The following is a 25,146-nucleotide window of genomic DNA, read 5'->3' on the forward strand; positions in this document are numbered from 1 at the left end:
GAGGCTAGACATAATACTGGGTGGGAAATAGCTGGCGTCTCAGCCACCATCCTTATCTCCCAGATAAGTATGAAGCTTGCAGTTACATTTGAGAATCTCTAATAGTCAGATAAGCAAAAAAGGCTTTCTGTGGACCTAGGTTAAAAGGTTTGATTATGAGATATGATTTAAGGCCAAAAGAAGAGATGTAGCAAAGAGAGAATAGTAGAGGAAGGGAAACAGAATCTTTGTAATGAACTAGCACCAGAAAATTTTCTGCAGAGGAAGAATATAAACAAGAAATAATTTCCCAAACACCGGATTTAAGACTCTGTATTTTCTTTTTATTCCTAACGTTCTGCCTAACAACTGATATAGTACAGATTTTGCTGAATGTCAGATTGAGAGCTCCAGAAGGTTTATTTCTACAGGAGATTAAGGTACAAATATTTCCAGATTAGTTTCAGGGTGGCAAGATCAACTCACAGCGTGAGGCCTCTGCCATCATAGAGATGCTTTGTGGCACTTTTTCTTCCCTCATAAATGAAGTGGCAAAATTGCCTCTTGAGTCGAAGGGAAGAAGTCAAAAATGTTGTCTTGTTAGGTGTCCTGGGGAGTGAGTGGCATGTGTTCTGGTTTGGATAGCAGGTCAGAATTCAGGAAGGGGACTCAGTTTTCTCTGTGGAACTGGAAGTTTAGAAAACGCCTGACCACACCTGTGTTGTACCATTAATGGTCTTTAAAAAAAGAAAAAAAAGTTTCCATTCGTTTTGTTATCCCTACAGTGAAGGTGTATTGGGAGAGCTGGAATAAAAATCATCAGCGTTAACATAGGTTAATTTTACAGAGGGTCACAACCAGTTTGTGTACATGGACGTGTCATAGGATGTACTAAAATAAATCCTTGTAATTTATTTTTATCCCCACTTGCTCTAGGAAATGTTTTTTTTTTTTTTTTTGTCAGTTACAGGAACTGTATGGCTCATTGGCTATCATTAGCTTGAAAAATAAGGGAGGATGTATTCTGACCTGAAAGTAGAACTGCAAGCCTATTGCAACTTTAATAAAGAGCTAAGCATCTAAACTGCTGTTTGAAATAGTCATTGAGTGAAGAAAGTTGTTCACTTGAAGCACTCAGATTCAAAAGCAACCTTTTAAAATAAAACCCAATGGAAACTCATTTAATAAATGAATAATAAGGCATACTAGAGAAGCAGTCCAAGTATAATCAAGTGTTTCCATCTTAGTGTTGGGTTCCATGCAGCAGGAGCCCTGGGATTTGGGCCCAGAGAGAGGATAATGGTGAATAAGGGCTTAGTTCTGGACTTTATTATGTGGAGATACCACAAGCCAACTAGAGTTCATTGACTTCACAGATTAACCCATTAAGCTATAGAAGAAATACTAGGGACCGCAAATAAGAAAATTCCATTGTTTCAGTTACACCCACCTCCATATGAATTTAGGTATGTAGAGAATTCATGGGGTCACAATGAGAAATCTTTTGCTGTGTTCACAGTCTAACTCTGCTTTAAGAATCAGAATAGTGGGGCAGCCCCAGTGGCTCAGAAGTTTGGCGCCGCCTTCAGCCCCGGGTGGGATCCTGGAGACCCGGGATCGAGTCCCATGTCGGGCTCCCTGCATGGAGCCTGCTTCTCTCTCTGCCTGTGTCTCTGCTTGCCTCTCTCTCTCAATCTTTCTCTCATGAGTATATAAAATCTTAAAAAAAAATCAGAGTAGTGCTTTCTGCGTTAGTTAATACATCCTCTTCATGTGTGTGTGTTGAGTATTGAATAAGTGGTTTTACTTAACTATTGCTTTAATTACATACATTAGAAAGAAATATTTTGTTGGTTCCTACACAGTGGACTTCTGTGTTCCTGTTTCAGTGAAGAGCTAGCTTGATAGGGAGGTGAGAAAAGGACAAGCCTCTGTCTGCTTACTCTTCAGTATTGTGTATTTTGGATTTACCTGCCGTGTTTTTTCCTGTGAGGACACACAAGAGAATCCTTATAGTTAATTTGTTAAATTATAAATGCAAAAACTTTTCTTGACATAGCAGTTACAATTTACAATTTTTTTTTTTACAAACTCAGTTACATGAATCATGAACCTGACATTATAATCCTAATAGACCAGATTAAATCTTACTTTTAGACTTCACTTGCCAATATTTATGATTGTCCCATGGAAGCCATTAGCAATCCCTTGTTTAGAATTATTCCTGGATTGGGCTTAAATATTTTAGTAAGTGTTGATAATATACTTTTCAATACCTTAGTTCTCCTTGGAAAAGATAGAAAGAAAGATTATCTTTAGGCAATTGTAACTAGTTTGTAGCCATTTTAGCTTAAATTTTATACAAGATAGATCCCACCAAAAACAGTTTAATAGAATATAAGTCATCAAAAAATCAATAGATTTTAAGGATCTTTAAAATATACTTTACTAGGCATTATGGTGGGATACAGAAAATATGCGAATACAGACTATTTCCTGTCCTTACAAAATTCATAATGTAATTAGGAAAAGAATGTAAATACAATGTGAACAGAGTGCCCATGTAAGAGACAAACAGCTATTCAATTCAATGCAGATGATGTCATGAAGCAACACTTGATTGAATGAATAGTAGAAATAATAAATGGTCTAGGAGAGTAGAAGAGGAAATGGCCATGGACTATCCTGGCTTCCAAAGTAAATGGGGCAAAAAAAGTGAATTTGAACAGGATTCTAAAGGATTTTAAGAATTTAAACATTTAGTCCAGAGTTGAAAAGAGAGCCCAAACATGCATAAATATGAAAGCAGGGAAATTTGACTTTAGGTATGATGATGATAATAGAAGTTACTTTTCTATCTAATATTTAATAAGTTCCATGTAATACTGATTAATCTTTACCACAATATATAAGATAAATTTAAGATATGCCAATAGAAAGACTTAGTCCCTGATTGGTTGTAGGTGTGGGGAATGAGGAAAATAAACATGAGGAGAAATCTCTGATAAACCCAGGTATTTCAACCAGGGTGACTAGAAGAACAAAGTACAGATTTTATTGAAATATGAGGTTTCTTTAAAGAGCTGCTTTTGGGGATGAAAGTTGTTTATGAGATGATTTTTAATGAATTGCATAAGATGATTCAAGGGGAGATAGTCAATAAGCAGTTAGACATTTGTGACCTGTAATTCCAGGGAGATGCACAATTAGAGAAACAGAGTTAAAAGTCATATGCTTAGAGGAGGTAGCTCTAGCCACCAGAGTATATGTGAGAGCAAGGATTATGGACTGTGCTTGGAGACATTTTACATCTAAAGGGCTAGTGAAACAAAGTGATTCTCTATTCTCATGTGAAAAGATAATTTATTAACAACCAGGTTTTTCAAGATACTGCCCAAAGGCCCACAAATCCTCAAGAAACAATTCCTCCTTTTCATAGGGACATGCAGATTAAGTCAATTTAGAGAAGGAAAAAAAGAAAAGTGACTGTGAATCCATGAGCTCCCTTTTTATTCCAGAGGTCAGTAGAGCATGTTATAAGGTTTTGTGTTGATTCATAAGAATCCAGAAAAGATTATCACTTACTAGAGATCCATATTAGTCAAGAAATTGTGCAGTTATTTTTTTAATATGTAATGAAATATTTGAGAAAATTAGGACTTAACTGGAAAATCCAAAATGTGTATGGCTGGTAGGAGAAGTAAAATATTTGACTCTGTGTATGTGTGTGTGTACACATGTTTATATGTAAGAGTTTATATGCTTGAGTGTTGTGTAGGCCTATACACACACACACACACACACACACACACACACACATCTTTATTATTACTCCATAATGATAATGGATCAAGATGACTTATAGTGATAAAAAATACACTACCTTAAATTGATTCCTAAACTTACATTAAGACAAAGTGGAAGAAATTACTTACATCACCAGTGTTATTTTGAAATAATTTCAGAAACATTTTTTAAGAAAAAGGCACTAACCACTTTCTTTAATAGTAATAGCAGAGGGCATATGATGGAACATCATTTTGTCAGGCATGTGAGGGTTTTGAATAATGCAGAAAGGAAATAAGTATCTTCACTAATGGAGATGTACAGATACATGTTGATCATCAACTCTTTTATAAATATTTATTCCCACGCCAGTTTCTATTAGAAGATTTATGCATAAGCATTGTGAATAACCAACTTTAGCTGAATTTACTGGCTTATAACTGGGTTTTTTTTAGGTTTTTGTTTTTCTGTAGTTATTAATAGAACTCATTTATAATCTACATATTGTCTTCATTTTATTTAGGAAACAGTAAAGCATCAGAGAGGAAATAAAAATGGGCTAAAATGGATTCTCTGACTTTCTTGCTAACTATTTTGGTTTGAAAGCAAGATACCTTTCCCATCTGACCAAGAAGACAAAATTACCTATCTTCACTATCTGTTCTTTCAAGGAGAATAATTTGCTCAATATATAAAGTGAGGGGAAAACATACATAAGGTGAACTGAATCCTAAGATCAGTGAAACCAAAGTAAAGAGCAGTAAGTCCCCTTTCAATGGTTTCATGTATCTAGGCTCCAGTGGGTTAAAACTCATGGTACTGTTATAAGCAACAAAATAAAAAGCAAGAACATTCAGGTATTTTGGTAGATTCCACTTAGAATAGTGTTTTAGGAATGTTGGAGATAGGGAGAATTCCAGAAGGCTGACAGAACAACAATTCATGTTTTTCTGACTTTTACAATTAAGCTAAACAATAAGTTCTGGAAAATGCAGTTGTCAGTTTTTGCTAGTGATGAGACACATCTGTCTGCCCTTGTGACTTAGTGTTCATAGGTTTGGCACGTATGGTGTACAAGATGGGATGGGGTTCTGAGCATATTATGAGGGATGCAGATATTTAAATTATAGATTCTACCTATACTCAGTGAGCTTACATCCTAATCCAGGAGTTAATATGGAATTATATTACAATTGGGATTTGATAAGTAACATAGAGAAAATATAGGAAAAGTGCTTTATTATTCAGCACAGAAGGGGTAACTTTGACCTGTGGGCATCTTGAAAAGTTAGCTATTTGGAGGGTGACAGTCAAGAGAATTTCATTTTAAACGGTGGAGGAGTGGAGGAAACAGTCAAAGCAAAGCTAAGTAGACAGTATATGTAGCAAGCTCAAGCATAGAAAACCCAATTTGACTAAAGCACAGTTGAATATCTGGGAGTTTGGGAAAAGTCTTTTGGAATTTGGAGAGGTCCTTATAAGGAAGTTGCTATGGTGTAATGGAGGAGAAAGTGGATTCTAGAGACCAAAACTCCAGTTTTGTCTCTGCCACTCACTCAATGTATTTTCTTAGAAATCATTTAATTTCTAGAGATGTATGCTTCAACCTGTAAATGATGTTGTCCATTTGTAAAAGGACGTATCCTCTCACAGTAATTCTAGACAGAGTGCTTTTCTTCTAGGTTTGGAGTAGGTGATCAAGTTACTGGTTATACCAGATGAAGCAGTTGATTTGTGTTTAGGAGCTGTGTTTTATAAAGCTTTTCTATTTTAAGCACAAGAATCATACTCATGCTGGGGGAATGCTCATACTATAAGAGAGAATCAAGAACTGAAATCTCCCATGAGAATAGTGAGTTGGATTTGTATATCCTAACTAACACTCATTCTGGGGCATATCCTGTTTACAATATTATATCTCTATATGTACTATATGTTAGTTTATTTTCCTTTTTTTTTTTTTTACAGCCCATGCAGTTGAATTCATTTATGTATGAACAGTTTGGTCATTCATCCCAAAAACAAGAACATAGAAAGCAGAGTTCTTTATTTCTAGTCAAAGCGCTACTTGAAACAAGGATCAAAACTCCTATATGTTAAGTGTTGTTACCACAAGGAAGAAGAAAACTGTCAGCTTTGGGGGTACCTGGGTGGCCTTTGGCTCAGGTTGTGATCCCGGGGTCCTGGGATTGAGTCCTACATCAGGCTCCCCACAGGGAGCCTACTTCTCCCTCTGCCTATGTCTCTGCCTCTGTCTCTCCTTGTCTCTCATGAATAAATAAAATTAGGAGAAAAAAACTTTCTAAAAGAAAGAAAAGAAACTATCAACTTTTGCTTCTAAAAGGAGCTTAAAGGCACTTCATAGTTTCTCTCAGGGCATCACATGTCAAATGTGATGTTTTTTAGCATGTACAGAGAAAGGGACCAGAGCCAAAAACCAGTAGCAATATCCTTCCAGTGTTTTGGGGATGCAGAAGCTGGAAAGAATGAGGATGAAAAAAAAAGGGTGTGTGATACATGATTTCAAATGAATTCTGCTGAATTGTAAAAATAAAGAAAATTTATTTCTGCAAGTAAATATCACCAGAAGTTACTGCTATCTAAATTGTTTCTTTTCATTTGTTTTCTAGTAAACAAGGACCAGTTGATTTGGCAATTTACAAAGTAATGTTGCATATGCCCTGAGCCAAACGAATACTTGAATTAGTTTAATGTATGGATTAACAATTGAGGAAATAAAAAAAGCTGCTTTCTACTGGGAATTAAAGCTATGTATTTAACTACTAAACTGGAATCATGTCATCTGACTAGTCTATGTACTACTGTATATGAATTGATATTTCATCTAGATCAAATCTATATCACAAACCATTTTCTACTCTAAGCCTGTGTGATCACAATTAAGCTTTGTAATGAAGTACTTTAGGTACATTAGGTATCAGGATTGTCTTTAGTAAAATTTCCAGTATGTTAGTGTTTTAATTAATTGTCCTTAAAATATTTTAAGTTCTTTGTTTTAGACTTCTTTGTGGTAAATATGCCTATATTTGTTTTTGTTTTTAAATTTTATTTAGAGAGACAGAGAGAGACTCCTAAGCAGGCTTCACACCCAGTGGCACAATGCAAGGCTTGATCCCATGACCCTGGACCCTGAGATCATGACTTGAGCTGAAATCAGAAGTGGATCATTCAATCGACTGAGCCCCCTAGATGCCCCTAACTAGCTTTAATTTGCTAGTTTAAGAATATGTATTAGTTTTTAATTAAGATTTAGAGCAGACAATCCAAACCTGTTTTACTCAGTCCAGGCTTCAAACTAGAAAAGGCTGCTGGTCAGTTCAGTGTGTAGGGAAAATGTGATGCTCTGCAGTTTTGTGGGTCATTTCATGGTGCATTTGTAGAACAACTTTGTAGAACACATCAGCAGTGGGTCCAACTAATAATTACATTGATGCTTAACAAAATATCACTGTAAATTGGGGATCAGCAAACATTACTGTGAAAAAAAGACATTTTTTACTTTCCTAGCTATATAATCTTTTTTGCAAACTATTCAACCCTGCCATTATATCGCAACAGCAGCCCATAGACATACTTTAATGAGCAGGCATGGCTGTGTTCCACCAATATTTATTTACAAAAACAAATTTTGGACTAAATGTGGTACTTAAATAGCCAGTCATTTCTGTAAATGGCAGACTTGTCCCAAAGTGAGTTCTGAGGATGAGATGAGATATTCATCAATGAAGAGGAATAAGCAGTTCTGGGAAACACCACCCAAAATACCTCTTCTCTTAGACAAATCCATGTCATCGTATTGAAGGCCATAAGAAGTCTTGCAATAAAGTGATCTGTCCAATTTGGCTATCTCAGTTTCCCCAAACAGATGTGAACTTGGGATGATTTTGTCATATTAACTCTTAAACATATTGGAGAATCCATGATTGAGAAGCAAATCATCAAACCGATAATTTAACTACTATATAGGTCATCATATGTAAACCTTTTTGAAATCTTTTAAAATCCCAAGCCAACTCACAAATTCTTGTCAGCAAAACTAGTCAAGGTACAGTCCTAACCTTCTTTAAAAAAATAAAAAAGATTTTATTTATTTAATAGAGAGAGAGCACCTACAGGGGAAATGGCAGAGGGAGAGGGAAAAGCAGACTCTGCACTGAGCAGAGAGCCCAGTGTGGGGCTCAATCCCAGGATCCTGGGATTGTGACCTGAGCTGAAGGCAGATGCTTAACCCACTGAACCACCCAGGCACCTAAGTCCTAATCTAAAATGAATTTCAAGCTAGCTACAGAGATAGCTCTGGGGGGAAAAGCAGAGACAAAGATAGTAAGTCAAGGTTGCCGTTTTTTTTTTTTTTTAAGATTTTTTATTTATTCATTCATGAGAGACAGAGAGGCAGAGACACAAGCAGAGGGAGAAGCAGGCTCCATGCAGGGAGCCTAATGTGGGACTCGATCCCAGGTCTCCAAGATCAGGCCCTTAGGCTGAAGGCAGTGCTAAACCGCTGAGCCACCCAGGCTGCCCCAAGATTGCCGGTTTTATTCAGCTAATCCACAGTGTGGTTCTAATGTGGATGTATGCTGCAGAGATGGGTGGGAGTTGAATTTAATAGGTTTTTCTGGTTATGTAACATTGAAGATAGGTAGAAAGTTGTAGAGAGTGGCTTGATCATATTTGTACTCTGGTAATACAGCAGTGCTGGAATGAGATCCAGGGGTCTGGCCTGCTCAGATATGGGACTTTCCTTAAGCTGTTTATAGCTTTACCATGGAATCTACCATTATTGACCTATTGCTCCAGATTCTTCCTTTTAAGCAGGTATCATGATGCCAAGACTCCTCTGTTTTATTAAGAAACCAAGAACCAGGTGATATTTCCCTGAAACCATCTGCTTACTATTAGAAACATTAAACTGCCTTTTAATTTAAGGTATTAGAAAAATTATAAAGAATGAATAATAAAATATTTTTAGAAAATTCAAAGGAGACTTTATTACCTATTTGTAGTTAGACAAAAAAATGGCACCAAGAGGCCAATCTGATTGTTACACCTGAAGGAAATGATTGACTCTGAAGGCAAACCTGAGCCTTTCTCTTAGCAACAGCAATTAACCTAAAAGAGCCTTGCCTTAGGTCTGTTTTAAGACAACAGAACTGGTGGGCATATAAATATACACACATATAATTACACACCCTGCCTGTCCTTGTACACCTGTGCTTCTTACTTGCAAATGCATGAGGTATTTCTGGAAGTTATTCTCAATTAGAATGCAGCATAATATTGTGTCACTAAATAGCAATATATGAAGTATGTCTGCTTTATTCTGGCACAGTGAAACACTTAAAAAGATATGAAGGTTTATTTTAATCCTATTTTTTATAGAACACATTATTTTGTGTGGACAACTGGACCCTGGGATGTTATATATATGCATGTATATAAAATATATATGAATTATATAATACTTATATATTTTATTTTGGCTATTTAACATTGCTTAGAAATACAACTTCTGATATCCAAACTGAAAGCTGTAGAGTTAATTAGGGGCTACTGCAATTGTGATGGAGAATCAAGTGTTAAAAGCAATAGGACAAAGCCATTGGTTGAGGTTTAAAGATTTGGATCAAGAAAAACTTCCATACAGTCCATGTTAATATCAACAGGATAGAAGCAATACATTTATTCTTCATTTTTTTATTGGTTTCTATTACCATGCTCACTCATCATGGCTACCAGATTCATTTCTCACTTGTATAAATTCAGGAGAAAGCAGGATGCAGGATCTCTTAGGAACAATGGATGCCAGATCTTAGAAGAGATACAAGTCTATCATTACAATCTGATGCATATCTCCTACCATCACCACTTAACCCTATTTGAGGACTTACTCTGTTGAGCTCAGAATACTGTAAAGTACATAAAAATATTTCTGGTTGGTAAAACTTTGTTTTCCTTGCACTCAGCTAGATCCTTGGATGACTCTTTCCACTGTATTTATGCAGGTTATTCTTTTCCATCCATCAAGGTTACTGTTTCCCAAGGAGCTTTTCATTTTCCCTCTGGTGGAGGTTCCATAAGGCAACCTGAGATACAAACTGAACCTGAAATGTGATGCTTGGAAAAGTCAGATAAAAGCTTATGCATATTTATAGTTACATAAACATAAGCACTGAGAGGACATATTTCATCAAGTTTTTTTTCTACTTGAAAATATTGTCCTGAAAACTTGTCCTGAAATGTAGCAAGTAAGGGGTTGAGAGGCAATAAAATAAAAACCTGAACTGTGTGGGCATGGACTTTAATAGAAGCCATGGAATTGAGTTTTCCTGAAGTAACTTCAACTATTTAAATCTGTGTTTAGTCCTTTGCCTCATCTCTGAAATAGCTCAGTCTCAGAATTTAAGCTGTCACTAATTAGAATTTGAAAATCTTTCTGTTGATAACAGCTACCTCTTAGTTTCCACAGGTAACTGGAATTACATTTTCTGTACCAACAGCATGCCTAGACTGCTAATTTAAGGAAGGAGTTTGATATCATGAAAAAATGTGCATAGTATTACAACTATGCCCATTTTCATATATTTCTCGTCTCTTTACATAGATCTTACATTTTATTACAAAGAGCTCACAGTGATAGTAAGTGAAAAGTACAGGAAAAACCTGCATGCAGTTTTTTAGCATATAAGAAGTACAGAATTGTGGCGTTATTTATTTATTTTTTATCATTAGGAAACACAATTAAGCCTGGTTCTTTCCATACCTTAATTTGACTATTCAGCAATCTAATATTAATTGAATTGCCACAAAGTAACAACATTGGCAATATAGCTTACAACCTGGGCATACAGACATAATTTTTTCACATAGTTTTTCTCCAACTATTGTGTCTTTTATCAGCAAACTTTCATGATCTTTTAACTTCATTCAGAGATGATGTAGCAAACCATAACTATAACATCTATGGTACGATATATGCACATTTCTTTCTAGGCAGATCTGTTGTAAAGACAAAAAAATATTTTTTTTCTAAAGTCTGAATCTCAAGCTAAGAAATGATTGATACAGTGTTGCCTTTACTTTGAAATAATTATAAACTTACAGAAAAGTTACCAGAAAGTGGTACAGAGTTCCTGTATGACCTTCACTCTGGTTCTTTTAATATTGCATCTTAGATACCAAAATATAATAACTGAAACCAGGAAACTGATGTGGGTACAAAATTGATGTGGTTACTTAACAAAGCAGTTAAGTAAAAAACAGGCCTTATTTGATATTCACTGGTTTTTTTAATAACGTCCTGTTTATATTCCAAAATCTAAGCCAGAATCCCACATAGTGGCATTTATAGTATTCAGTTCTCTTTAATATCCTTCAGTTCATGATAGCTCCTTACTCTCTCCTTGCCTTTTTGTGATTTTGACACTTTTGAAGATGACTGGTTAGTTATATTACAGAATCTTACTCAGTTGTCTGATGTTTTCTCATGATTATGGTGAGATTAGGCATTATTGGCAAAGAAACCAAAGAATACTGTGGCCCTCTTTCAGGACCACTTTGAGAAGGTGCTTGAGGCCAGTATGACTTACCACTGGTGATATTAACCTTGATCACATGGTTAAGAGTAAGTCAACTGGGTTTTTCCACTGTTAAATTAATATTTCCCCCCCCCAGGATTAACTTTAAACAAAGTCATATGTATTTCTTCTTAATGAATTAAATAATATATAGTCACCATACTCTTTTATGCGAGTTTTTTCCTAAAAACCATTATGCAGGAACCTACCTTTTACCCCAACCAGTGTACTGGTTGGAATTAACCAGTGTACTGGTTGGAATTAACGTACTGTCCTTTGGAGATTCTCAGATAAAAGCCACTTTATAGTTGGAAATGATCACTCTATTGCATTTTAAATAAGCACATAAATAGAATGGCTAAAAGTAAATTGGCAGCTTGTGCTCATTTCACACCCAGAACTACAGGACATCTGTTATATATGTGACAGGCCAGACCTGAAATCTGGTTTTCCCTGAACCAAATAGTGTTTGCCCAGTTTAACCTTAGTCACCCTAATTAAACAAAGAGCACATCAATTACTTGCTACCTGTTTTGGCTATGAAACTAACTTAATGGATAGCCACCCTTTTATAAGGACAATAATAAACTTAAACAATCACATTCACACTTTCTGCTGCTAATATAAGAGGGGAAAAATATCCCCTGGCATGCTAATGATTCTGCATCCATCCATATGCTATCATTCAGTCATTAGTTTGCATCGGATGCTTAGGTATCCCCACCAATGCAGAGAGAGACAACCTTTGCAGAGAGGTTTACCAACTTTATACTTTATTTTTGAATGTCAGTGCTATCTGCCCCTGACATAACATGCTGAGAGGAAATTAGCCACTTACAGGTCCAGAGGAAGCAGGAGAAGGAACACCAAAGAAATAAGTCTCTCAATTCCTCTTCAAGCTTCAATTTCCTCTTTGAAATGGCAATTATTATATACCTACCTCCTCAAGTTATTGTATTAGATAATCTATATAAAATCTTGGGTAGTAACTGACATGTAAGAAGTACTCAATGGAAAAAAAATAGCTTGTCATTTTATCACTCTGCCATTTTTCATGTCTAAGGTACATACTTTGATGCAGAATACAAGAAAATGCAGGTGATTCTTTGCTTAAATAGTTCTGTTTATTATTCAGGGACTTCTAGTAAACTATGCTGTATCAAATAAGAATTCAAAAGAGTTTGTCAAAAGACATAAAAACATCCTATAATCTACATGCAGTCCCAGAATAAAGGACAATGATACTGAGGTGTGCTTTGCAGGAAATTAATTCATTCTTCAAGAAAATGAGTCCATGAGAAAATAAACAGGAAAATGCACTAGAATCCAACCTCTAGGATGGTAAGACTTTGTCAACTTTATTATGATATCCAGTGCCTAGCACTGTGCCAGATAGACTGTAGGTGTATATTTTTTTAGATAAATTTTCTTATATAGTATTTATTTCTGTAAAGGATAGCAGAGGATCTGGAATGTATAATTTATCATTGCATGAAATTAAAAACTATGAATATAGATGCTATATTATCACTACACCAAGGAGGTAGAGAGACTTCAAAGTTCCCATAGATAAGACAAAACCTTTATTAAGACTGTTATTATCGTGATGACAATTTTACATGTATTAGCTCATATATTTCTCCTTGAATTTCTTTTTTTTTTTTTAAGGTTTTATTTATTTGAGAGAGAGAGGTCACCAGTGGGGTGAGGGGCAAAGGGAGAAGAGAAGTAGACGCCCCGCTGCAGGGAGCGTGACTCCGGCCTGGATCCCAGGATCCAGAAATCATGACCTGAGGCAGACACTTACCTGACTAGGCCACCAAGTCACCCCTCTGTGAACTTTTAAAGTAGATGGCAATGTCTCCATTATATACATAAAAAACTAAAGGGTCAGAAATAACTTTTACAAAACAATTCAGGTATTAGATGTAAGAAACTGAGATTTAGGGAAGCCTGGGTGGTTCAGTGGTTAAGCATCTGCCTTTGGCCCAGGGTGTGATCCTGGGGTTCCGGCATCAGCATCGAGTCCCGCATCGGGCTACCTGTGGGAAGCCTACTTTTCCCTCTGCCTATGTCCCTCATGAATAAATAAATGAAATCTTAAAAAAAAAAAAAAAGAAGAAGAAACAGATTTAAACTTAGGTCTGTTTCTAAAAACCATATATACTCAACTTATACTGGTACACTTTCTGGTTGTCTACTGTTCTAACACCCTTAAAGTACCATGTTCCCTACTCCTCAATAAAATAAAATAAACTTCATGAGGACAGATTATATCTACCTTATTCATTGCTGGCTTGTCAGTTACTAAAAGTATAGTTAATAATTTGTGAATAAAGGAGAGATTGTAAAAGACATTGGTCCCTTATTGTTATAGCCTATCATAATTTGTACATTTATGTTTGTAATCTTATTTCTGCTTCTGATTAAGTAGATACAGACTCACTTTTAAGCTACCGGATATCTGATTTGGCTGTCCAAGCAATTGGCAAGCTGTGCATAGTGATGAATATACTAGTAAGCTTTACTTTCCCACTAAGTGTATCCAAGTAAAAGCTCTGAAAGTCATACGGTTCTTGCCACTTTAAATCTGACACCTAATATATTAGGTATTAGAGTGTTTTGTGCTTACCTTTAGCTCTTCTTTAGTTTAGGTGATTAAAAAATGCCTGTTGCTGTCTGTATGTGCAGCATGCTTCATTAACAGTGATTTATTTGAGAGTTTAGCAGAATTGGCACTCTGTAGCACACCAGTGGGCAGAAGGAAAACAAACGTGAGATGGTTGCTAAGAAACCATCCTGCTGTGATGGTAGGAGACTTAAAAAAGTTTGCAAAGTTGACTTCCCAATACCCAGAGAGCAAGACTGAGACTGGAGTCTCTGGGCAGTTTCATTTACCCCAAACCACCTCCATACATTCTCCTCTGGTGCTCAGGAAGGAATCTGGTATAATCATGGGTTTCCCCCATTGGTACAGTGTGCTTTCCTGCATCCATTGTCTCCTGAAGCCAGATGTTTTACTGCTTGCTCATCAACTTTTCGCAACAAGTTCACCTACTCAAAACCCATGCTCAACTTTTTCTAGCAAAATCCACTTATAAATATTTTATCTTCTATTCCTCTATCATCCTTGTCACTTTCTCAAGGAGAAAAGTGAGGCCAACAGAAGTTAAATGACTTGCCCAAGGTCAACAGCTAAATGGTAGAACTGGGATTTGAACCTGGCTTTAGTAATTCTAAAGCCAGTGTTTTCAACCACCATAGGGAAGGCAAAGAAATTTTTAATTTTACTTGAAAGCTATATTGATTTTGTTGTGTCTGTTTGAAATTTTATGTTGAAAAGATTCTGGGACTGCCCTTGGGCTAAGCAAGAAAGAGTGCCATCCTTAATTAGCTTTGCTTTCCATAGGAATGTGGAGGAGGAGTGGAGGTGCCATGTATTTCCCTGTCTTCAGCTATGATCTACTTTTGTTCTTGTTTTTATTGTAATGAGAATGTACAGATAAGGGAATGACATTCTAAAAGAGAGATGAAGTATCTGAGAAGCAGTCTAAATAAGAGCAAAATACTGTATATTTTTTAAATGCTACAATTGCCTGTTCTCTGATAAACCTGCATTGTAACTGCTTGGGAGAATTTCAACATAGAGCTTAAATATCTATACTCTGAGGTTGAACTTTTAGTGTTCATTTCAAGGGTGATGCAAATATTCTACATCTTGATAGTAGTGGTTGTATGACTGCATAAATTTTTGAAATCTCATCAAAGCTTACACTGTAAATAATGCACATGAGTGTATGTCAAATATACTTCAATAAACTTGGCGGGGGGGGCGGCATTTAGAGTTCATGTCCTGTCCCTATTACTTATTAGCTGTAACAAAGAACAATTTATTTAACCATTAAAACGAAAATATTGTCCACCTTAAAGGGTTCCCTTAAAAAAAAAAAATTAGGGCAGCCCAGGTGGCTCAGAGGTTTAGCACCGCCTTTGGCCCAGGGCATGATCCTGGAGACCTGGGATCGAGTTTCCCATTGGGCTTCCTGCATGGAGCCTGCTTCTCCCTCTTCCTGTGTCTCTGCCTTCTCTCTCTCTCTCTCTCTCTCTCTCTCTCTCTCTCTCTCTGTTTCTCTCATGAATAAATAAATAAAATCTTGAAAAAAAGATTTTATGTATGTATGTATGGATGGATTTATTTATTTGAAAGAGAGAACATGCGTGCTGTGCACACAAGTGGGGGGCGGGGCACAGGAAGAGGGAGAGAGAATCTTACGCAGGCTCCATGCCCAGCATAGAGCCCAAGGCAGGACTCCCATCTCACAACCCTGAGATCACGACCTGAGCCAAAATCAAGAGTTGGCCTCTTAACCAACTGAGCCACCAGGTGCCACTTAAAAGGTTCTTTTAAGATACAAGTTAATATTTATAAGAGACTACTTTTACTATATAGTAGGTACTCTGTAGATATCTATTGTTTATGATTTCCTGTTATTTTGTGTTATATTTTGCCATTACATTGCCTCCAACATTAATAGTTTAATCACATATCTTTTTTTTTTTTTAGAAAGTGTGTGTGTGTGTGTGTGTGTGTGTGTGTGTGTGTGTGTGTGAGAGAGAGAGAGAGAGAGAGAGAGCACACTTGTGTGCACAGGGATTGGGGGGAAGGGAGACGGAGAGGGAGAGAAAGTCTTCAGCAAGCTCCACACTCAATACAGAGCTGCAAGTGAGGCTCGATCTTATGTCCCCTGAGATCATGACCTGAGCTGAAATCAAGAGTCTGGCACTTAACCGGCCAAGCCATTCAGGTGCCCCCAATCACATACACTTTTATATTGCTTATTAACTGCACATGTTGTACTGGCAACTCACACACATATATACTCTCTATGTATTTATATATGGATAATTACATAACATACAATTATAGCTTTGAATACATGGCTTTCATGATGGGAGACAGACATCATTTCCATTGGTTTCTCAACTGAGTTGTGAAAGTGTTCAATATCTACATACTTTAAGTAAATACTTCTTAAAATTGATGGACTGTAAGATATGTTTAAAAATATTGAAAGTATTAGATATGGCAGAATGTTTAGGATGAATTTGTGATAGAAACCTAAGCAAATAATGGGGAAATTATTTTTTTAAAGATTTTATTTATTCATGAGACACAGAGAGAGTCAGAGACACAGGCAGAGGGAGAAGCAGGCCCCCCACAGAGAGCCTGACGTGGGACTGGATCCCAGGACCCCAGGATCACACCCTGGGCTGAAAGCAGGCGCCAAACCACTGAGCCACCCAGGTATCTAAAGGGGAAATTATTAACTAAAAACTCCCAACTAATACAAAAAGGAAATAAAAGCAGTATACTTTGGGACTTAGTTCAAAATTTTTAACCAAATTAAATGATATAGCTAAAGTCAGACAACAGTGGACCCAGATATGTGTGTCTGATATTGGGAATAATTAGATAAGAGAGCTGAATTCTCATCAAACATAAACTAGTAGTACATTAAAGCTTCAAATCAATAAATAGTAGTTTAAGCATCTATATTTAATCAAAATTAAGATACATACCAGAAAAATAACTTGTTTTCCCTGGAAAGTTAGCTCCCCCCAGAGAGTAGAAATAAGTATTTAAGTTATGTTTATGTATTACTTTAATAAAAATAAGGATTAAATAAAGCTTGAACAATAGTTTTAGTTTTGTTGATTGTTTCCTTCACTGTGCAGACGCTTTTTATTTTGATTTAGTCCCAATAGTTTATTTTTACTTTTGTTTCTCTTGACTCAGAAGACATATCTAGAAAAAAGTTGCTATGGCAGATGTCAAAGAGGTTACTACCTGTGTTCTCGTCTAAGATTTTTATAGTTTCACATCTCAAATTTAGATCTTTAATTCATTCTGAATTTATTTTTGTGTGTGGTCTAAAAAAGTAGTCCAGTTTCATTCTTTTGCATGTCTAGTTTTAGATTGCTTCTAAGGATCCATGAAGGCTTGGCTTGTATCATAGTATCAGAGAACAGTTGTGTATTTGGAAGATGATTAGCAAATGAATGGTAGTCACCATGGCTTTGTTATCACCAAAGCTATTTGAGGCTCTCACATTTCTCAGATTATACTATTTTCCCATCTAGCAAAATTGAATGAGATGTACTCCTTTTAAATTCTGTGTATGTTTCTCAAAAATAATAAGATACTTACAAATAGATAAAAGACCTACACTCTGAAAACTATAAAACACTGATGAAAGATATTGAAGACAACACGAAGAAATGAAAAGATATTCTATGCTCATGGATTTGAAGAACAAATACTGTTAAAATGCTATCTACCCAAAGCAGTCTACACATTTAATGCAATCCTTACAAAATACCAACATCATTTTTCACAGAACTAGAACAAACAATTCTAAAATTTATATGGAACCACAGAAGACCCAAATAGCCAAAGCAATCTTGCAAAAGAGAAGAAAAGCTGGAGGTATCACAATTCCAGACTTCAAGTTATATTACAAAGCTGAGTCTCAATCCAGGGATCTTTTGAAATGCTGCACTGTAATTATTGGGATTACTGAGGTTTCTTTGAAAATTGTTTTCTTAGTAGCAAATTGAAAAGTCCAACATCAAAGCAGATTAAGGTCTTATAAGGAGAGAGTATACTGAGAAAGTGATGGTGGGTATATATTCTAAGAAACTTTAATAAAAATTTATTAAAAATTAGTGTATAGAACTTTCTTGGTTCTCAGAATGTATAAGAAGTATCTCTCAGTGACTGAAAAAGAGGTTACTTGACAAAAGAGATATTGGCTTGCTTGGTTTTTATCCTTGAGGATGTCTGCCTTATGTAATTATTATATTTCTAGTTAGAATTGCCACAAGTAGTAGATACTGTTTTGTGCAGAAAAGACTTTATAAATGGGGGGAAATTGTCCACGTTAACCCACTGTCTGCAATTCTTCAGTATCTTCTCTAATGAGGTCTATGATGGAAAGAGAGACCATATAAGCTATTCGGTAGGTGAGTACAGTCTAAATAAGGGATTCCATCTTATGCCAAGTCTACCTCTTGGTAAATAAGTGGCATTTTCCAAACATACAGACTCTTTATATCTTCTTTACACTGTTTTCTCTGTTCTTTGAGATGCCTGGGACAAGCAATGCAATGAGAGAAACTAACCAATCCACATTTTTTTCACCATTCCTAAAGAAAATTTGTTGCAGTCTCCATAGAAGCAGGGAAGACATCAGGGAAATAGAAATGGAAATGTCTCTCTTCTAGTACATAGAGTAAAAAGCTGTACAGGGAGAAAATCTAGTAAGCTAATTTGATTGATAAAAGAATTTTCACCCTGCAAGAAGAACCTGTAGGCCAGCTAGCTACCATAACCATAGGAAATATACATTATATATACTACTCATTTGACATATAAACTAACTTGTATAATCTGTAATCTTTTCTACCTGCTGAGTTGTTGTGCCCTTGAGGACAAAGACCTTGACCTTGACTCTTCATTCTGCATATTACCATTTGAATAACGGGCACTCAGTAAATATCTGTTGACTGATTGAAATTTCAGATTTGACTATATGCCATTTTCCTTTGAAATGATTGGCAGATTGCTTTCTAAGGAAGCCAGATTTCTCTCTTGCTTTCAGTTTTGCTCACTGTTTCCCCACCATTGTGATTGACTGCACACCTCATTAGCTAATTGTAGAGTTAAAAATGTTCAACTTTACAACTGGGAAATGTGGATGATCCTTTTTAAAATTCCTACCTTAAGACTAGCTGCACTCTAAATAATAATTAGTAAGAAGACAAATGTTCACGTTGCTCTTAAACTTGGAGGGAAAGGAACTTACTCAAATTTGTGCTGTCACAAGATTTGTGAATTAACACAAATGTGTTAGCCTTCTGACTTAATCTCATCTCAGAATCTTTGCATTATAAATATGACGCAGATTCTACACTATTACTCGCTGGCATCTGGATTCATTTCTGCAGAGGGCCAACATGTGAAAAGCAGATCAAAGAATCACCATCAGAACTTTATGTCATGCTTTAAAAGACACATAGCTTTATTTACATTTCTGTCATTGTGTTAGAAAAGAGCATGGGGACTTTAGTATAAAGACATAGATTTGAGTACTGGCTCTATTGATTTCTAGACATTTGACCTTGGACAACTCCCACAGGCTCTCAAAATCTAATTGCCAAGGCTATGATTTTATAGACGATAGTGATGCCTGACCTGCAGGGTCCTTATGAAGATGGAATAGAAGGGAATATAAAAGCACATGGTATGTCCACAAAAGATATTAGTTAACATTTGTTTTTTCATTTACATACCAACTGTTAACTGTCCAGTCTGTGCCATGCACTGTCCATGTGCCTCTTACATATCAACGAATAAAGCAAGGCTTACCTATCGTCACAAAGTTTAAACTCCATTTGGGGAGAGGATTTTAATCTCCATCTAAACAGTAATAACTTTCAAAACATATGTCAACTGACCTTTACAGCACACTTGTGAGGATAGGGCTCGTGCCATGATCCCCAATCTATAGACAAATATATTTACAAAGTTTAATGGCTTTCCCAAGTCCAATAACTTAGGCAAAATCAGGAAGAAAGAAGTCAGTGTGCTTGATTCCAAATCCGATCTTTTTTCCAATCTGTCTTACTGCCATGAGGCCTTGAAAATTTTGCTATATATTGGAAGTATACTTAGTAATTAGAGATGTAGTTAATTTGTAGACCAGAGGAGAAAAAGAAGGAAAAAAGATATTATGTACTTCTGGGGATTGCATTTAAAGTAGATTCCCATACACATAAGTCTTTTTTTTCTTTTTTTTTTTTTTTAGGTCCTATCCTTGTTTCATTCCTCTTATCAACTTAGCCTTCAGATTCAAGTCCAAATTCTTTAATATACATTTAAGGTAGCTTGGATATCAGCCCCTAACTTAGGTTATGCTCTACTATTTTTTAAAGGATAGTAACTAAGTGTCAAGGACCCATCCTTATTGCCTTCCATAAATTCTCAGTAATTATTACACTAAGCCTGGGAGACAGGTATTATTGCCATTACTTTACATATGAGCCATGTAGCTAGGGAATGGGAGGTCCAGGATTAAAGCACAAGTCTGACTCTTCAGACATTGCTGCTTATCTTGTGTTGCAGTAACTTCAACACTCAAGTTCTCAGCTTCGTGTCTGTATTTTCCTTATCCCCTTGGCTTAGAATTTCCTTCTCTCTCTCCTTTATCTTTTAAATCCAATTCAATTGTTTAGGGCCATTGGAGAGCTTTCTTGAAGCCTCTGCCCCACCACCCCACTCCCAATTCAGTTATTTCTTTGCATCCTTAACACCTTGTACTTTACAGACTTTTTTACATGCATTGAACTGAAATATGACTGCTTTAGTCCCCTCTCTTGTCAAGCCAATAGTGAGCATCTTGAGGACAGGACCCTTAGCCTTAAGACCTCTGCACACTCAACATCTTGGACTGTTCTTGTTGCACAGTAAGCAAATCTACTTACTTGTTAAGCTGAATTAGAGCTACTTGGATACCAGCAGCATTTTAATTTAGCAGAGTGCTAAATCAAATAATTATATGATCGGATCCTACATGTAAGTTCTTAGAAACCAGGACTCTTAAGGGAGAACTGAATCCTGCTTTTTGTTAAGTAGTTCATAGGAAGATCTTTGGTATTACTATTAATATCAGAATATCAGAATTGTTTCAAGGGTTGGAGGCTAGAGGAGTTTTGCTCTCTTTAGCATTGTATAAAAATATCCTGCAAGTTCTCAGTTAATCTCCTTCTGGCTCAGTCATATAAAGCAAACAAGTCCTCTTTCATTGTGTAGCCTCCTCTCTAGGATTTACGAGTCTAATTCTTGGGCAAGGTCTCAAAGCTAGTGGTGAGTATACTACCTTTTGCTATAGCCACCTTAGGATAAACCAGGGAGAGCTCTGAGCTGCAGAGGAGATCTATTACCACCATAACTCTTGGCTCATCTTGTAGCTTTCTTTCTGGCTTTAGTAGAAAAACTGAAATTATGAAACTTTGTATCCTGCACCACAGTCCCACATGAGATTCATGAATCTTCAGCTCTGTATAGAAAACCTGGTTCTCTGGCTACTCCTATCCACTAGACAAATTACTGTCAATGACCCCATTATTTCTAATTAGTAAAGGTGAACATTACCTTACCTGAATGTAAATAAATGCCAATAGCGTTCTTGAATTCCTTCGTCCTTAAAAATCTACAGCTCTTAACACACACTGTAAATAGCATCATATCATGAATTAAATCTTTATCATGAAATTGGATACATTTTCTAAGCTAATTTTAATTGCTTTAAGAAACTGCTTAACATTGTACATCAATACCCAGGTCTGAGATGACATTTCCCTCGCAAAATTAATTATTAATACCCTGATCATTTGCTTAAGACATTAATAGTTTTCATTGATCAGCATATCCTGTTTATCTAAAATGGTCTAATCACCATGCATGTCAGAAGAGTATCTGAACATATCCAATTAGAGATGCTGCCTACTTTCAGCCACATCAGCAGATCAGAAGTTAAGAGTCCCTTTTGTCTTCACAACATATTAGCCTAGCTTTATCAGAAACTGAGCTATTTAAGGGCACGAGAGAAAGACAAGTTCTCTAATGATGGTTCTTCACTTTCTATTAGCTTTCTGGTAAACATAAAGGCTTCTCAGTGACCACGCAGTATAAATTAATACTAAGAGCCCTTGATTAATGAGCTTGTGTTGTTCCATGTTTTCAGTGAACCTGTGTTCAGTCACAGTGTTTGCCTTATAAGTGGGAGTGAGATGAGAAGCCCCATGGTTATTATCAGAATAAAAATATTGAAGCTACAGTAATAATAATAATACCTAGCATTTGTATGGCACTATTTTTCAAAGAGTTTTCATTTACTTAACAAGAGGGTATCCTTGACACAATCCTGAGAAGGAAGGAGGATTGGCTGCATACCCAAGACCATGCTACTGGTTATAGCCAGAGTTATATAGAGAATTTGAGTCTTCCACTTTCCTAGCTTTCTCCTAAATTTGACTATGTGGTAAGTACGTAGCCTCCTGCTCATCTTTTAAACCCCAATGGAAGCTCTTCTCCTTTATGATGGTCTCCCAGGCCTGAAAGTCTCTTCCTTCCTTCACAATGGCATATCGTATTGTTGTTTTATGAAATGTGTATAACTGTCCCCTCTGGAGTAGGAGATCCTTGAGCTAGACCTATTGTCTGCATTTTGGTAAGTCTAGTGCCTCGCCTAATACCTAGAAAGCAAAATATATGCATATTATATATATATATATATATATATATATATATGCATAAATACATGACTGGCTGGCATTATGGAGGGAGAGAGAGATGGGCAGATGAGAGCAAGTGAGGTGAGAGTTCTGTTATACTGTTGTTTTGCCCAAGATTATGAATCCAAGAAACCACCAAGCAGCTGACACCGATGCAAACACACAAGGGTTTATTTACAAGCTCGAGCTTGGGTTCAAGTATACCCAACACAGCGGAGTAGGGACTTGGACCCCGAGACTAAGAGGCGTAGCAGCTTTATAGGGGCCAGTGGCCAATGGGATACGCAGATAGTTGCACAGTCATGTCGGTCCACACACAGGTGGCCAGTTGAATTACATCTTACCCTATAGTATCCATTTGAGCTGGCCTATTACTTTGGTCAGAATTGGTGCAGTTTTGGCAGGCACAAGGCAGGGTTACATAGTTACTAGCGATTTCCAATTAGGGTGTGCCCAGTGGCTTGACTAGGGTGGAGCAGTGCCTTAAGCAATAAGCAGGTCATGTGGGGGTCATACAGGAGGTGGCGGGTGTAGCACAAAATGGAGTTAGTCCTGCTCTGCTTGTCCAGGGGTAGAGGATTTTTGTTAAATTTCCTGGGTCCCACACTGTCATGTTACAGACCTTTGGCATCTGACAACAATTTGACTTTGGTTCATATATGGTTTAAGAAAATATTTTGAACTGACTTCAAATATTTAAAACTTGGGAGATATTCAAAATCAGTAACATTTACAAATTTTCTTTGAAAAGTTGTAGGTGATCTTACAACCCTGGGCCTGCGCTCTGTATGTTAACCATCAGCTTGAGCTAAGGAGCACCCACCCCCTTCAGACAGGACATGACTGTGTTCCACAGAGTGCCCCGTTTTCTGGCCTGCTTCATTTACTTGCTTTGTAGCCTTTGGAATACAGAAGAAGGAGCCTTTTTTTTTTAACCAAGAGTTCCCCTATTTTAAGATTTCTGGATAATGGAAGAATTAGTGTTTTTAATCATGTTCTAGATTTGTCCAAAAGAGCCTAGTAGTCAGCTACTCATACACAGTACGATTTCCCTCAGTAGGCACTGGAGCTACACATTTTATTGCATTTGAGAGATGAAACTTAGAGCATAAGGGGGAAAAAAATGTTTAAATTGTTAGAGTAGTTACAATTTTCCCACATGTAACTCCATTCTAAACCTTGGGAGTTTTTCCTTATGATCCAGTAATGTTAACCCTATTTTGTTCAGTGGCAGCTTTTCTATGTTGACATTTTTAGTGTATTATTAATTGGAAGATAAATAAGAACAGAGACTGGAGACTAAGGGACTGGGGAGGACCTTGTTAAATAAAAAAAAAAGTCCGTTCCCCTACCTTTGGTTTCGTTTATATCTTATCAGAGCTGTTCCTGCTTTCATTCAGTAGCCACAGGGACACACCACCTGCAATCCCTGCCCAAGTGTTATTTGGAAGGAAAGTCTGCTTATTTGCTTCATATTCATAATTTACCATACTTTTGTCTTCCTTAATAGTACTCTTCCACAAGTGAATTTTATTTGTATTCAAGTAAAAACAAATTTGCAGAGACCACAAGGAGAAGTATCTGCAAATCTCATTGTAATGTCTCTTCTTTCCCACAGATTAAAGGTTGAACAAAACTTAAAAGAAGCAGCGATTCTATTCACTTGTTATTGGACTTGAAACTCCTTTGACCTCGGAAACTGAAAATGAGGTTGCCATGGGAACTGCTGGTACTGCAATCATTCATGTTGTGCCTTGCAGGTAGAGTGTCATTTAAAAACTTTTTGATTTAAAAATGCCACTGTATTTCACACTAATTCAAAAGTGGGCCTTCACTTTAGATGGCAATGATAAAATTGTAAGAGTGCACGCTACTATGACTAGCATTTACTGACACTGTTGAATATACTTTCCTGATGATCTTTTAGTGACTCTTTTCATGGTGGTGTATCCAAAGCTAGACATTGATGTTTCACCTGTGTATCTGGTCCTTTTAGAGTCCTTTGAGCTATTATTTAGTTTGAAAGTTGTTATTTAGCTCATCCCACTCTCAATTGCACAGAGATATTGGGCAATAAAACCGATAATACAGTCTTAGAGTATTGCCTACTTTGATGTCGTCAGTGGATGGAAGTTTGTTTGGGTAGCTCTTTCAATGTCTTTGTTAATATTGCTCCATCTTTTGATTCTCTCTCTCTCTTGTTTTTGTTTTTTTCACTTCAATACACGTATAGTTAGCAGGAGCCAGGAAGTAAAGAGACAGGAGATTTTTACTATATACCTATGGTCAGCTAGTACACAAGGGCCTTGAAAAGTTCAGACTTTCTATTTATTACTTTCTTAATTTTCTGGAAGATGTGAGCCTACAGGCCAACATACATAATTCAAACATTGATGCAACCTATGTCCAACATGTACTGAGTTGGTTTTCA

General features: G+C 36.5%; 1 protein-coding gene across 11 annotated transcripts in view; it reads left to right on the top strand.

Moving 5' to 3' along the window:
• CNTN4 (contactin 4) overlaps nucleotides 1-25,146 on the top strand; it is a 913,336-nt gene that overhangs the window by 427,175 nt on the left and 461,015 nt on the right. For all 11 annotated transcript variants that reach the window (XM_041761632.1, XM_041761629.1, XM_041761630.1 and 8 more), the window contains one exon: nucleotides 24,334-24,475. In XM_041761632.1, the coding sequence (XP_041617566.1) occupies nucleotides 24,421-24,475 (55 nt within the window). In that variant the 5' untranslated portion in view covers nucleotides 24,334-24,420. The remainder of the gene's footprint in view (nucleotides 1-24,333; nucleotides 24,476-25,146) is intronic.

This window comes from Vulpes lagopus, chromosome 7, assembly GCF_018345385.1.
Source record: "Vulpes lagopus strain Blue_001 chromosome 7, ASM1834538v1, whole genome shotgun sequence".
Lineage (NCBI taxonomy): Eukaryota > Metazoa > Chordata > Mammalia > Carnivora > Canidae > Vulpes > Vulpes lagopus.